Source organism: Vidua macroura (assembly GCF_024509145.1).
Source record: "Vidua macroura isolate BioBank_ID:100142 chromosome W unlocalized genomic scaffold, ASM2450914v1 whyW_random_scaffold_74, whole genome shotgun sequence".
Classification (NCBI taxonomy): Eukaryota; Metazoa; Chordata; class Aves; order Passeriformes; family Viduidae; genus Vidua; species Vidua macroura.
Window position 1 is genome coordinate 1,789,545 of NW_026530539.1, and position 16,084 is coordinate 1,805,628.

Below are 16,084 nucleotides of genomic sequence, written 5' to 3' on the forward strand. Positions count from 1 at the left end.
TGTTTGAGTGTGGAAACAAGTCTTTGAAATTATAATACAACAAAACTCAGTCTTCATCCTGGACACTTTGTTTTTAACTATACTCTTGTGTCAGGTAGTACCTAAGATAACAAGTGTGAAACTAGAATGATTTAAGCTAACATGCTTTACCGTGCTCCTTAAAAGTGCTTACTTGGGGTACTGTTGGTTTACTTGTGCTTATCTCTCTTTTCTTTCTAGAATATGGTATCAAGTTTTCGTGTTTCTGAACTACAAGTGTTGTTGGGTTTTGCTGGACGTAATAAAAGCGGGCGGAAACATGACCTCCTGATGAGGGCACTGCATTTACTGAAGAGAGGCTGCAGCCCAGCAGTTCAGATAAAAATCCGAGAACTCTATAGGCGTCGTTACCCAAGGACAATTGAAGGACTTTCAGATTTATCGGCTATAAAACCTGCAATTTTCAATTTGGACAGTAGTTCCTCTCCTGCTGAGCCTGACCTCACTGTTGCTGGCATTCACCCACTCTCTTCTTCCTCAGTCACACCTCAGTCTCCTTCCTCACCTGTCAGTTCTGTGTTCCTCCAAGACACTAAGCCCCACTTTGAGATGCAGCAGACATCCCCTCCAATTCCACCTGTTCATCCTGATGTTCGACTGAAAAGCTTGCCATTTTATGATGTGCTTGATGTGCTCATAAAACCTACAAGTCTAGGTAAGAGTTTAATAGCTTTGTAGGTTGCTTAATTAATGAAATAAATGTTGCTAATGACAGTACAAAGTTGAGTTAAATGGCTTTTTTGCAGCTGGGGAAAAGTGGAAACTCCTTTCCCTTCTCATCTCTACCCTTGTCCTCTCTTCACCACTTGTTCCCCAAAGTGCCAAGCCACACCTCAGAAAACAGTGTTCTCTTTTCTAAATATTATATTATTAAAGATCTTTGTCTTTTGAATACTAAATAATAGAGTAGAATAGTTCAGTTGGAAGGTACCTACAATGATCCTTCAACTGCCTGACCACTTCAGAGCTGGCCAGAAGTTAGAGTAATACTCAAGGGCATTTTCCAAATGTCTCTTAAACAGTGACATGCTTGGGGCATTGACCATGTATCTAAGCAGCCTGTTCCAGTGCTTGACCACCCTCTTTGGTAAATAAATGCTTCCTAATATTTAGTCTAAACCTCTGCTTTTGGCTGAAGGATTTGGACCTGAAGTCTCTGCCTGGTGCAAGTGAGAAACACGTCTGTCAGGGTGTGGTGGGTTGACCTTGGCTAGATGCCAGGTGTCCACCAGGCTGCTCTATCACTCCCCAGCGGGACAGGGGAGAGAAAATAAGATGGAAAACAAGTTGTAGGTTGAGATAAGGCAGTTTACTAAAGCAAAAGCAAAAGTTTGTGTGAGCACAAGCAAAAAGAAAAAAAGTTTATTCTCTACTTTCTCATTAGCAAGTGATGTTCAGACACTTCCCAAGAAGTAGAGCTTCAGCATGCATAGTGGTTGCTTCAGAAGGCAAACACTGTAGAATAACATATCCCCCCCTCCGTTCCTCCTCTCTCCCTTAGCTTTTATACCTGAGCTGATGTCGTATGGTATGGAATATCCCTTTGGTCAGTTTGGGTCAGCTGGCCTGGTTGTGTCCCCTCCCAGGATCTTGCCCACCCCCAGCCCCTTGATGAGGGGAAAATGTTGAGATACAGCACTGATGCTGTGCCAGTGCTGCTCAGCAGTAGCCAAAACACTGGTGTGTTTTCAACACCTTTCCTGCTACCAATGCAAAGTACAGTACTGTGAAGGCTGCTATGAGGAAATGAACTCCAGCTTTGCCAGACCCAATACAGAGAGTGAACAGGAAAAGGATTTCAGGGTCAGTAATTAATAAGTTGCAACAACATAAAGAGAACAAATGTGCTGGTTTGTTAGTTTGCCCTTATCTTGCTGCAACAATTCTGCAGGTTCTGATATCTGGCACTGAAATAGATACTTTGTGCTGCACTGTTCAGTGTTGTACTCAGATTAGTGAAGGTTTCTCAGCCTATGAGTTGTTGCCATACTGTATGTTAAAATGTTGGATGGACCTTTGTCTTCCAAATAAACTGAAATCTCAGTTTCACTTCCTCAAATGCCTCACTCATCAATGTATTTAATTATTTGGAAATATGTTTTCTGTCTTGAAATTCAACCTGACTTACCTTACATAGTAAAAAATGTTCCCAAACTATTTAGTAGTATTGTTTAGAAACACTTCAGCATTTTGCAAGCTGTTTGTATCCTCTTATACATTTTAGTTTCTTAACTGATCATGGAGTCTTTCAGACTGCACCACAACTCAGATATTCGTGAGGAGGTGTGGGGAAATGAGATATGAGGAATGGATGATATGCAAATAATGGGCTTTTCTTTCTTACTGAGACAGGGGAGATTCAGATTAGATATTAGAAATTTTTTTTTCACTGTTTGAGTGGTCAAGCATTGGAATAGGTTGCCCAGGGAGCTGGTAGAGTCACCATCCCTGGAGGTGTTCAAGAGGTATCTGGATCTGGTGCTGGGCGATGTGATTTAGGGGTTTAGCGGTTACAGTGGTAGTACTGGGTTGACAGTTGGACTTGATGATCTTAAAGGTCTCTTCCAAACTTGATGATTCTATGACTGATTTTAGAAGGACAGGAGCATTGGCTGAAAATTACTCATACCATGGATTCATGTGCAAATTTGGACATGAGGCTTCCTTTATTTATTTCTTTTTATTTATATGGATAGCTTAGAGTCCCAGTTAGTAGACCTGGGTGATTGAGATATGGAACAAACAAGTTTTGTGTGTTTGAGAATTAAGGATTCAAATAACAGGTAGGTCAGAGAGCTAGGAGTATAGTCCACTTCACTGCAACTCTTTTAAAGAGATGAGTGTAGGTATTCTTTTGCACTGAGAACACAAGAGCAGGTGTAGGTCTGGAGTTTCATTTTAACCAACACTCAATTCAATAACAAAACATTTTCATGATATTTTTTGCATGTGCTCAAGTATTATTTTAAAATATGACATGTTGTCTGTGGTATGCGTGTGTGCACGCATGCATAGGTGCACAATGTAGCTAGTTTGAGTTGTTTTGAGGAACTTGGTGTGTGTTTGCTCTACCTGGGTTCTATTTCATGTTTGTGTCCTTTTTGTGTGTTTTTTCTGGGCATAGAGATACTATTCTCTCAATGTTATAGTGTACAAGACAGTCTAGTAACTTTTCGAAATTTGCCTGGTTTAGTTGTGCTATTTTTGTGTTTTTCATTCTTTCTGCTTACTTTAAATTGTTGGACAAGTCCAATGTACTTTTATTTCAGGTCAAGATTTCTAACTTTTCGAGCTGAAAGAAAGTAGAAAAGTAACATGTACATACTATGAACCTTTAATACTAAAATATTACAGCTTCCCATCACTGACAGACAAGTCAGTTTCTGATATGAAAGTTCCATTTATTTATTTATTGTTAAATGCTACTGATGTAATTCCCAGACATCAAGTCTATCTGGCTTCTGTGGCCTTAGGGGTTGTGTTCCCTCTCCCCCTTCTCCTCTCCCCTTCTTCTCAAAGATTTAGTTACAAATAGTTGTTTCTGAATTGAGTAATTTTCCATCTGTCCATTAATAACTTCTGGTGCATGTTCTCTTCTCGTAGTACATTAAAATAGTTGTGTTATGTTTTTGTGTGTGTTTGTTTGAACCTTTCTCTCCTAGGAGAAAGGATTATAATGCTGTTTGACAAGCTTTTTTAGTAGTGAAGTGTAATGTGATATTAAGCCATCTGAATGTAGTTGAATGAATTATTTGTTCCATTCTTTCTTCTTGATGTTTTTGTTGTATGCAGTTCAACTGCAATTTGAATATAAGTGACTTAAGCATTGTTCAAAAAAAACCCAGAAATCAAATCCCTCAATTGCAGATCCTTTTTAAATCAATTTCTTTAATTACCATGGTTAAAACTCTTGTGTCTCTCTCTTTGTAGTACAGAGCAGTATTCAGAGGTTCCAAGAGAAGTTTTTTATCTTTGCTTTAACACCTCAGCAGGTCAGAGAAATCTGTATTTCCAGGTAAGAAGAGTGTAGCATAGTCTAGGTAAACTTTTGCAAAATTTCAGGAGAAAGTGTGGGGTTTTTGGTTCATTTTTATGCAGCACATAAAGCTTGCAGATGCTGAATGATAATCCTCACTGAAGTTACTCTGAGTTTAACTGTTCTGTTTTCTTCAGGGACTACTATGCACAGAATTTCTGTGCATTTAGGGTAAAACCTACCCCATTAAAGAGTTAACAATTACTCTGTTCCAAATAATTGTCATTATTTAGAGAAGTGGTAAGCTTTTCTTCCCTGCATGTTTCCTGACTGCAGGACTAGAAGGCTGCTTTTTTGTCACAGGATCCATCTTGTTGCAAGACCTATGGTGTAAGCCAAGAGGGTTTTTTCTCCTCTGGCAAAATCATACTTAATTGTTACTATAAACTCTTGACAGAGGATGCTGATCTTAAAGTCCTGTGTAACTTGCAGTAGGTAAACAAAGGTGTTGCTTATAACACTTGTTCATAGCTCAATAAAAGCAAAATAAGAGCAAAGTTTAGTGATGTTGGGGCAGGTGTGACAGTTCTTTCTCCCTATGACTGGAATATGAGACCTGCTGTCTAAATGGATACTTCTCTTTTTATTTCTCTTTGTCACAGGGACTTCTTGCCTGGGGGCAGAAGAGATTACACAGTCCAAGTTCAGCTAAGGTACCTTTTTCATACTGTTCTCTTACAACTTTTTATTGGCTAATATAGCATAAGATGTTTGTGGGGACATATAAATGTGGTGACACTTGAAAATTATGCTTTTTCTTTTTGGGGATATAGGTTATGCCTAGCAGAGACAAGCTGCCCTCAAGAAGATAATTACCCTAATAGTTTGTGTATTAAAGTAAATGGGAAGCTGTTTCCATTGCCGGTAGGCTTGTTTGTGTGACTTGTGGTGTGTGTGTGTTATCTGTAACATTAGCTTGCTAAAACAGTCAAGCTGTTTATTATCACTTAAATTTCTCTGGCTACTGTTAGGTATATAGTTTGTATGTTGTCTGTGTGAGATAGCCATTACTACTGTTAATCATGTTACAGAAACACATGGAGTAATTGTGTTTTAGCCACCTATAACAAACCTAACCTATTGCAGTTAACAAAATATGTCAAAACTAAACCAGTGTCTGCATGAAGAATCCTCCTCCTAGGTATTCAAATTGAGTTTGACTTGCTTGGTAGTAGCCCTCACTGTTTGGGCTGTTTATATTTGTGATTGGCTTGAGTTCCTTCTTGTTGCAAGGGAATGGTATCACCTTCCTGTGTACAAATTTGTATGCTGCTCTGCATCTGTCTGGTTAGTGCAGAATTCATTGCGTGAATGAAGAACAGACACATTTAGGGTTCTTAGCATTTGCTGATACTAAAACAGAATAGTGTTGGCAGTCATACACTTCACTGGTATCTGATGTTTAAAAACTAGTACATTGGCATGGTCATCTCTAGGCATTATATATATATATATATACAAAAAAGTAAAAGCACCTCATTATTCTTAAAAAATCTCTGGAATGGGTATCTCTGTACAATAGAACAGAGAAACTCTTATGCAACCTGTTCTGAAATGGTTCTGGAAGCTATGAAGATGGAAAAAGTAGTAGTACAGAGGTTTTTTCTTCATCAGTGGGTTTGGAAAAATGCTGTGTGGAGAGAGAAGGTGTGAACCCTCTTTTTTATTATGTCTGTCACCACCTTGGTGTGTCAGATGTATTGTCCTGTATGCTCCCTCCTGCATTTGCAACCCGTGACTGTTTTTTTTGCCTTTACTCATCTTAAATGAGACTCTTTAGCTTCTCTTCCTCCTACTTCTTTAGCCATTGCATCACTGTTCTTCTGTCTGTCTTCAGTGTGTAAGAAGGTTTCTTTCATATGTTTTCTAGTCAGTATTTTTTGCAAATGCCAGTTATGTTCTCTGATAAGCTTGAGGATTTTCTCCTTTCTTATGCAGATTGTCTTATTTTCTTTAAGCAAGGAACAAAAAAAGATTGGTCTGATATTATCTTATGGACATCAATGTCTGCTGATGCCTAGTCTTGTTAATATAGTTTATGCCCTGCTATGCTGTCTTATGCTCTTCATTTTGTACATAACATATGTCACAGTGTTAGCAAAAATTGTTTATAATCTTGGATTATTGCTTTGCTTTAGATCTAAATCCTGTAGTTTCATCCTGCACATCAGGATTCTTTAATTTCTTCATCTGAACTTTAGGTGAGAAAGTGAATAAATTATTGTCTTGGCAACTTCCTTTCCTTTCCTTCAGTATGAGCTGAATGACAAATGCAAGCTCAGTCCAAGTGCTTCTGCCAACATTTTCTGTTGATTTTTGTCACTGTATCCCTCTGGTGGTTCCTTTCTGTTGCAGGAAATGCAAGATAACTTCTTTGTCTCAAAGACCACCATTGTCCAACTCAGTAGTGTTGGTGTTAAATAATTAATCAGTGATGCCAGCCTCTATTGCCAACTTGCACAGTTCTTAAGTGAGTACTGTTCTGTCTTTCCCTAGTTCATGTCTCTGCAGATGTCTGTAAGTTATTCTTGATTGTTTCCTTGTCTGCAGTCCTCAACAGAAACTTCAGAAAAATGCTGCCAGTGTACCAGTACTGATTCAGGTTGTGCCAACTCATGTTAACATGGTATTTCCTTGTATTCATACAACTATCTGTGTCCTCCTTTTATAGTGTTGGTTCTGACTTAAAAGGAGTAAATGTAGAGTCTTGCATGCTGCTATCTTGGTAAGTAACAAGGTTTTTATACATGATGAACTAAAAATGCGAGAGTTGGATGATGGGTGCTGCTGCCTATTATCTGTTCCCAACAAACCTCTCCTGTACAAAAGCAGGTTGGGTTAACATTCAGGCAACGCAGTCAGATCCACACACAACACTCACCACAGCTGGCTAAGCGAGAGAGGCAGAAGGCTCTTTTGAGGGTATGTTCCAGCGGAGGTTTATTTATTACATGGAGTCTGAAGGAAACCCAGGCAAAAGAGGAAGAGCATGTGCTCTGAACAGCTTAAGAATGGGAAGGGATGGGGGGGTGGAGCTAAGGGCAGGGCAAAGGGGATTGGTCTCCAGGGGAGAGGGGGCAGCCACCAGGGGTACCCAACCAATGAGGAAACAGGGAAAGGAGAAACCAGGGTAGGATGTGAAATATAGGTAACAGTGAGACTGAGGTCCATGGGGGAGTCTTGTCTTTTCCCACAGGAGGAATGAATTCTATGGTAAGTCTTTCCAAGGCAATGCACTCGGGAATTGGCTGAGGAGAGAGAGTTCATGGGATGCTACAATGAACTACAGCAGGTGGTTCTCCTGTTGATGTTTTTTGTAGGCAAGACAGAATGTAAAAGTTCAAAAGGTAATTTGCTTTTCTTAGGGAATCTCCATAAACCACTGTGAGTCTCTTTCAAAGGCCAAAATCAAATATGTCAAGGAAGGTTGGAAATAGCCAGATATAAAGAGCAATCATGCTTTCTGTTGATAGATTTTTCTGGCTATAGCAGGTGATACCTGCTTTGACTAATAAGGTTCTTGAAACAAGTGTGGAAGACTTAAAGACAAAAATAATGTTGAGACTTGCTAGCCACTAGATTTGGCAGCCTAACTAAACAGTGCTAGACCATACTGGTTGAGATAGGCAAGCAGAGTGTTCTTAACTCCTGGAAGGCCAGGAAAGGAAGGTTTTAAGTTGTTCTAGGAGTACAAAATTGAATCTGTTCTCAAGGTCATTGTGGAAGAAAACATCAAAAGCTTGACTGAAATGAAGCATGTGCACTGCAGAGTCTCTCTCTAAAAGAAAAAAAAATTGAGAAATACAAGAGAACTTGCACTCTTGCTCTCTTGAAAGCAAGGCGATTTCATTTTTAGGTTGGAGGCCAGCTGGGTTACTGTGGCTGATACAGTATGGGGGGAAACACTCTCCTGAATATTGCAGGGATGGTGTGTTTGTCCACATAAGCTGATAATGTCACCATAGTAGAGAAAGGCCTACTACACCAAAGCAATGGGGATATATACCATATAAATGGCAGCAGTTCTTATGTCTGATTAAAGACAAGGCAAATAATTTATTCTTTTAAATGTGAAATTATCAGTAGTTTCCTTTAATCTGCTGCCTTTGTGTTCTGTGATGAAGTGCACATGGTAAGGTCCCTAGTAGCTACTGGGTCGCTCATCTGGGGTAAGAACAATAAAAGGCAGTGATTATCCTATGGTATACTTGGCTAGTTAGTGGATGTCCTGGTTTAGGGCAAATTCTGGGAGGAAACCTCCGAAGGGGTCTCCTCTAAAAAGTAGATTTCAGCGGCCCCCTTCCCCAGCCAGTTTGGGAAAATAATATCCTTGGAGAAAAGTGGAAAAAACTGTTTATTTAACAAGCAAAGTATTCACAAGCATGAAAAATGAATAATATTAAACAATAAAACCTCTTGCTGTTCTGAAGAGATGGCAAATTCAGAAAGTCCTTCTGTAGTTCAGAGAGAGTCCTCCAGCGCTGGAATGCGGCATCCCAGGCCCTGGTGGGCCACAGGTGTGAGCTCCCAGTGTTATTCTGGGTTTTCGGTCCAGAACAGACTGAAACAGTGATTTGCATAATAAGGACTTTACAATTAAAAATTGTAAAGCAGGTATGTTTTATTCCAGCTGGGATGCATGGGAGATATTTCCACCAAAGACATGCGTGCCTGGTGAGACAGATTTCAGGTTTAAATACACATTGATCCCCCAAGCCCATACCTCCCTTCCTGCCCATTCCCTGCCCAGAGTCTTTGGTGGTGCCATGCCTCCTGGTGGTCATGAATGGGCGCCTTTGATGAAGTAACATCATCTTCTTTGATGTTCACTGCTTGACCCTTTTTTCTGGGCAGGCGCAGTAGAGGTTTGGCTTTCTCTAAGGTCAGTTTGTCCTGGCCGAAACCAGGAGCCTGGTTCTTGCTGGCTCTTTAAGCAAAAGGTTCTGCTTTATGGGTTTCAACAGTACCTGAGGCTTGCTTTACTGAGTGTTGTTTTTTTTTTTAATCTTTATGGCCTTTACCTAGTAACTAAATTCTTTTGTGTTCTGTTACAAGTTGTCTCTATCTAGCAAGTTACATTCCTATGTGTCCTGGGTACAAGCTGTATCTGCTTGCTAAACATTTTCTCTTTTCCCCACCACCTGCCTAAGTATATTATATGCCTCTAGAATTCTGAATTTTCGTAAGCATATGTGTTTCCCATATCAACAGTTCCAGGAAAAAAACCACCGTCTTGGGAAAAATTTCCTTGGTGTAGCTTATGAGGAAAACCAGCGAAAAAACAAAGAAAACTCCCTGTTTCTCCCTCTCTCTCTGCAAAAGCCAAGAACTCCAAGAGAGCACTGAGAGCCTTATCACTCTCTCACTGTCCAAGCTTGGCAGCACAGTGAGAAAAGGAATTCTGGGGGAGTAAAGTGAAGCTTCTGCAGACAAACTGCGTGCCACTGCTTCCCCCTCCCTTTGCTCTCAGGTCTAGTCTTAAAAGCACAGAACTCAATATCCAGCATAAGCAGAACAGACGACTGGGGATACAAGCATCATAAAGTCACCCTAGGACAGCGGAAGAGGCTCTTTATTTCTGGGTTTTATTTTCAGACTTAGAGTCTTTTCACAGTAACTCTTTTCCCAAGCAATAGGCTGTGAATGTGTGTGTTTTTCTGGGTAAAAAAAATATACGCGTGAATGTTTTTACAGCATATCCTTTCTGGGAGAGTTTCTCGTATAGTACAATACCATCTTGAACTAAATAAAATCTGGTGGTCAGTTCTGTGTAAGACATAGAGCTGCAATCTTTTATTGGCATTTTTCCAGTGCAGGATGAGTTTTTGAAATGAGTAGACTACAGGCTGTCTGTATGAATTCAGAACAGAGATTCTCAGTTCCTGTTGCAGACTGGCTTGCTTTCATCATGACAGATGCAGGATGAGATGAATAAGCTGCAGTTAGGCTGTGTGCTCCTTCAGACAGCACAAGTACTTTCTGCTCATGATACACTGGAGATTATGTGCTTGCCTAGAAGCAAAAGGGAACTGGATAACTCCTGATTCAATTTGCAAACATCATATAGGAAATATAACTACAGAGAAAAGTTGTCCAGGTTATGAAATTTTTCATCAAAACTGAGCAAACAATATCTAGTTTATTTTGTTTCTGCAGACAACAGCAAAGCCTATTATTCCCTGCCCATGGTGAGGGGGTTGAAACTAGATGATCTTGAATGTTGCTTCCAACACAAACCATTCTATGATTCTATGATCTCTTAAATACAGCTGATATTCCATGTACAGCCCTTCTTTAGGGACCTTGACAGAGGACAGATGACAACTCGTAGCTAACTGGGCCAGGTGTAGTTGATGCAAGGCAAAGCAGGCACCAAAGAGATGTGGAGCTCTTGGAACAAGACTTGTTTTTTACATATAATCATTGAAGTGTTTTCTGGGTGTGAAACACTGAGTTAGCTCTTCATGACTTGCTGTGTTTGTCACTAAGGCTGTATCCTTGTGATGTTCCACTCTCTTTCAATGTGTGTGTATGTGGGAACAAACAAAGCATCAATATTACTTTTTATTTTTTCAGTGAACTTATCTGGACCCAAGCTGTGTTCTTTCACCTTTTCAGCATTTCTATAAAACCCCTTAAAACAAAAAATGCCTTATAATTGTGGTTGACTTATAGTGGGAGACTGTCAAAGACTGATATTTTTCAGATTGTGTTGGATTTGGTCTCCAGCCTAGAGATCCTCTAGGTTTATCTGCTTCCCTAAGATCTGTTTAAAACTTACAAGTCTCTGTCAGCAGGTTTCAGAGTGCAGCAGGGAGACTTGGTAACATGTTAATTGTCCTTTCTTCCTATAGGGATATGCTTCACCACCAAAAAATGGAATTGAACAGAAGCGACCTGGGCGCCCCTTAAATATAACATCTCTAGTTAGGTTGTCATCAGCAGTGCCAAACCAGATTTCCATTTCCTGGGCTTCTGAAATTGTAAAGGTAAACTTCATGTTGTGTAGGATGTGGGAAGTTGTCTAAATAACCTCATCTAGAATTTCTTCTCTCCTACTGCCTGATGTTGCTGGCAATGCATACACCAGCAAGTATTTAGTATTAGGTGGCTGAACTTATCAGTGCCAGGAAACAAAATTTGTTCCAGAACTATTGTACTTTTCAGTAACATAAATATATGATTCATATACAGATGGTAAAAACTACTTTTCAGTAACATAAATATGATTCACATACAGATGATAAAGACTTCCTTATAGAATTCACATTAGAAAGACTGCTGTTAGGGGTTGCCTGAAGTGCGTGTCAAAAATAACAAGCTCGTCTTGTGGTGTAAATAGTACAAAACAGTTCAGACATGACAACAAAAGGAAGATCTACTCACTTCCTTGTAGCCTGATGGTGTGAAAAATGAAATTATGTAGCCATATATTCTAAGGTATGTTTCTTGGTATCTGTTGTAATTGTCTGTGGATATTCTCAGTTCAGTCAGAGAGAAAAGAGAGAGAATTCTCCCAGGCCTAGCCTGGGAAAGCTAGGAGAAGGAATGAAAACAATTATTATCTCTCTTTCTGTTCATGTTTTTTATAGATATGTTCTACCACAGTGTGCTATTCATAGTGCACCAGTGGTGTGAAAGGTTTTCACTTTGAGACCTGTGAAAAACACCAATCACTTGTTTTAAAATTTTTATAAGTTTAATAGTATAAAAACAGTAATAAAAATTAGAGCAATAAGAATTTGGTCAATCAGAGTTAGGACCATTAAGGACAATAAAACAAAGAATTACGGACGTCCGGATGCTCTCGGGCACTAAGCCACGAAAAGCATGCCTTGTGAACAAAGGATTAACCCTTAAAAGCAATAGTCTGTTGCATATTCATATATCTCATACATGATGCATAAATTCTGTCGAAACAAAGAACTCTGTCTGTCTGATCAGTGTCAACGTCTTCCTCTTAATCCTGTGGCGTCTTCAGGGCTGAGCGAGGCAGGAAGAAGTTAATTTCTTCTGATAAGGGAGCCATAAATTCTTTTTCTCTGGAAGATTTAGGTGTCCTGTGGCTGCTATCTTGATGCAAGTGCCTCATTCCTTTCTTCCCACGTACATAGTTTCTATTTTAACTACAAAAGCTCCATTGTAATTACAAAACTACATTTACCATACTATTAAAATGTTAATACAGCACTACTAATCAATATAACATAATACATATAGTAAATATCTGCATAGAGCCATATAATGAGCACTTTTCACAAGACCAATCATATTTCACCTTAGCGATCCTGGTTAAAAATGGAACGCTACTTCCTAATAAAGATTATTCTTTGCCTTCTGAACACCATGGAGTCTATTCATTCGGTCCCTGCCTCAACAGCGCCAATTGTCCATTGGAGAAGACTTTTTAAACTGATCACTGTGAGAAATGATACTCACTTTGAAAAAATTTAAAAGGTTTATTAAAACCTTATCAAAAATACAACAGAAGACTTGTGGAAAGCACCAATCACTGATTTTTAAAATCTTAAACGTTTATTAGTAATAAAATAGTTATAAAAAATAGTAATAAAATTAGAGTAATAAAAATTTGGACAATGAGGATTAGGACACTATGAGACAATAAAAAACAAAGAATTATGGATGTCCGGATGTTTTTGGGCACTAAGCTGCCAAAAACATGCCTTGTGAACAAAGGAATTACCCTTAAAAGCAATAGCTTGTTGCATATTCATATATCTCATACATGATGCATAAATTCCTTGCAAATTAATAATTTTTCTGGTTTTTGTCAACTTCTTCTCCTTAATCCTGGTGGTTCCATAAAGATGGAGAGAAGGTGGAAGAATGTTTGTCTTTTCTGAAAAGGAGGTAGTAACTCTTTATGTGCCCTGTCGCTGTTATTTCTGTGCGAAGAGTTTGTTGATTATCTTATCCCTTTTCTTGAGCTAGTAAAAAAATATCTTCCATCGCAGAGTTTCTATTTTAACATTATGTTATAACCTAAAACAATATTTAACACACTACTTAAGAGAATTAATACAGCATAACTTTCTAACATTACACATCTAACATATGTTATGGAATAATTCGTGCTTATGTAAAATATATGTATGTAATAAATGGTGCTTGTGCGAAAAATTCTTAAAGTTTTAAATCACAAGCCGCAGCCGGGGAAAGGTTGCAAAACCACAGATGGCAGCAAGCAGAAAGACCTCATTTACAAATGAAAAAGCGTGGCTCTGTGCGGAGATGGGCCCCTTCCTGGGCCATCCAGGAGACACCCAGCGATGAATACATGGGAGATATCTACAGTCAGGATAGTCAGAGTTGTCAGGAGCATCATCAGGAACACGCATCTCAATACCAGGTTCCCATAACTCAACATCAGCATTCATCAGTTCCCAGAAACAGCTCTGTCCAGCTCAGCACAGAGAAAAGGAGACCCATGAAAACATGAAGCAAAGAGAAGAATAGGAGACCCTCTGCCTCAGGTGGAAAAAACTGTATAAAAACTGACTGGACAGAGACAGCATTTGTGAACAGAGGGGATCCGATGCGGTAGAGGTCAGATCTGTGTTCACTCAGCGTCGAAGCTGGGCTCGGCACTGCCCTTTTGATTGTGGCTATCTAAGACCGAATCTTGGTCGTGAAATAAAAGCCTATTTTATTAATTATTGATTCGGCTTGATCATTTTTACCGATAACAATCTTGGTGACCCCGACGTGATCCAATTTAAGGGTTATGGGGCCCCCTCCACCGTTCAGGCGGCGCCCCGCTGATTTCAGTGGCCTGACGGGATCGGGAAACCCCGTGGAACCAATCGGATCTCGGAACTAAAAGCCAGAGCCACAATCAAAGAAGGGATAAAACGGGCCCAGAGCTCTCACGTAAATCGGACAGACCCAGAGGAAGGGTCTCCAGAGCCATGGAACTTTTTTTTCACTCATAAAATTCTACATGCACGAAGAACCCACGCGGGAAAAGAACCGTGAGTATTGTGTGGTTGAGTGAGGTGTGATCGAGCGCGTGTGTGAGACGTGATATTATCACGGAGCAAATGTGGACCCCAAGATCGCAGTTCCACTCTCCTGCGAGGGAAGTGGTCGGTCAAGGGGGAAGCGAACACAATGTGGTAAAACTCATTTTCACGCATCAAGCTTGAAACTTGGGGAGTTTAGGGGTCGGTCACGGGGAGGATCAAAAAGGGAGGGTACATTCTCTGGTGTTTGGAAACTGGTAAACCTTTTTGATCCAGGACTTGGTATGTCCAGGAAGGAAAAGAGGAGAAATAATCAAGAGCCCATTACCAGCCGAAAAACCCACAGATCAGTTCGCTGTGAGGCTAGTAGGCTGGTAACTTTGAAGAATCAGGCATAAGTACGGTACCAGTTAAATTTTTTTTTTTATTCTTTTTGGAACTCAGCGCAGAGTTACGGTAAGGAGATGCTAGTGAAGTAGTTTATTGCATTTTTAAGAAAGATGGGACAGAGAAAAAGCAAAGCTCAGGGAAAAACCCAGGAGAAATCTGTGAAGGAATGAGAAAACGGTCTACCAGAGATTCTAAGAGACAGCCCGTTGGGGTGGATGTTAGAATATTGGGAGGATTGTCCCAAAAGGAGGAGAAAATCTAAGGAGAAAATGATTCATTACTGCATAGAAATATGGGGAGGCAAGGAAATCAGAAAACATCTAGTTTGGCCTGTGTTTGGCACCTTCGAAAGATGGACTTGCCAAGTGTTACATGACCATGTGTATGGTAAGAATTCATGAAATGAAGAGGAAAGGGACTATGCCAGATTATGGGAATACGCTAGCACAGGGTTATTCCCAGTCAAAATTTACAAGGGTACTATGACCCAGAGGGAAGCATGGGAACCTTTAGATAACCTCCTGCCCCCGTATCTAACCCCCCCATCTCAGCCTGTGCAAGCTCAGGCCCCTTTGTCAGCACCCATGGGTCCTTCGCACTGAACCATACAGGCACAGGCACCTCCGCTTCTTATACAGCCTCCAGATGTCCCGCTCTTACCAGGGCAGGCTTTGGGGTATTCCCAGCCCCCACCCCCACCACAGGCAGCAGAAAGCAGAAGGCAAACCCTTCCCACTGGGGAAACCGGTTCTCCCCCAGCCAGCAGGACATGGCACAAAACAAGAAAGGCAAATCATGATGATAGTGGGAGCGAGGAAGATAATCATGATCTCCTCCCCTTAAGAGAAGTGCCAACCGCCCTGGGAGTGAGGATTGCAGGACTTACTTAGCAAAGCACAGAGGGTTTATATGAGGAGGGACGAAGAGAAGCAGAAAGCACAAGCAAAGGTGTTGGTGGCAGTGGTTAGGGAAGCCCAGAAACAGGAACTGGCCCAAAACCCTGCAAAATCAACACTAAACCACCAACCTCAGAGGAGACAGAACCCCTCTCAGAAGAAGTATTCAAACAGTCAGAAAAATATCCCGGAGTGTTTTTATTGCAAAAAGAAAGGGCATTTTAAGAGAGAGTGCAAAAAGAGGATGAAAGATGAGAAAATCTTCCAGGAAGATTAGAGGTGCCAGGGGCTTTTTAATTTAGGGTCCAGAACATCCAGAGAGCCCTTGATAAAGCTAAAAATAGGACCCCAAAGGCAAGAACTGGTATTCTTAGTAGATTCAGGAGCTGAATGGAGTACTGTTCAGAGATTGCCACCGGGATGCACAAAAAGCAAGGATACTATGATGGTAGTTGGAGCAAAGGCGGAACCCTTCAAGGCACCTGTTATTAAAAATGTAGAAATAGAATCAGAAACTGAGTTTTGCTTAGGGAATATACTACTGGTTGAAGAAGCAGATTATAATCTGCTGGAAAAGACTTAATGGTAGCTCTCGAAGTAAGTCTAATCATGCAGGAAGCCCAGCTTAAGGTAAGTATATAGACTGACCACAGAGGACGAGGATAAAATTGATCCTAAGGTCTGGTATACCAAAGGGGAAGCTGGAAGGATAGAGATGGAACTGATCCATATTGAAATTG

General features: G+C 40.3%; 1 protein-coding gene across 2 annotated transcripts in view; it reads left to right on the forward strand.

The window, feature by feature from the left end:
- Positions 1–216: 216 nt before the first annotated feature.
- The window catches only part of LOC128822769 (E3 SUMO-protein ligase PIAS2-like), a 52,198-nt gene continuing 36,330 nt past the window's right edge, over positions 217–16,084 (forward strand). The window contains exons 1-5 of one of the 2 annotated variants that reach the window (XM_054004579.1): positions 217–694; positions 3,970–4,054; positions 4,678–4,728; positions 4,849–4,939; positions 10,930–11,064. In XM_054004579.1, the coding sequence (XP_053860554.1) occupies positions 223–694; positions 3,970–4,054; positions 4,678–4,728; positions 4,849–4,939; positions 10,930–11,064 (834 nt within the window). In that variant the 5' untranslated portion in view covers positions 217–222. The remainder of the gene's footprint in view (positions 695–3,969; positions 4,055–4,677; positions 4,729–4,848; positions 4,940–10,929; positions 11,065–16,084) is intronic. The other variant, XM_054004578.1, reaches the window with a different exon arrangement.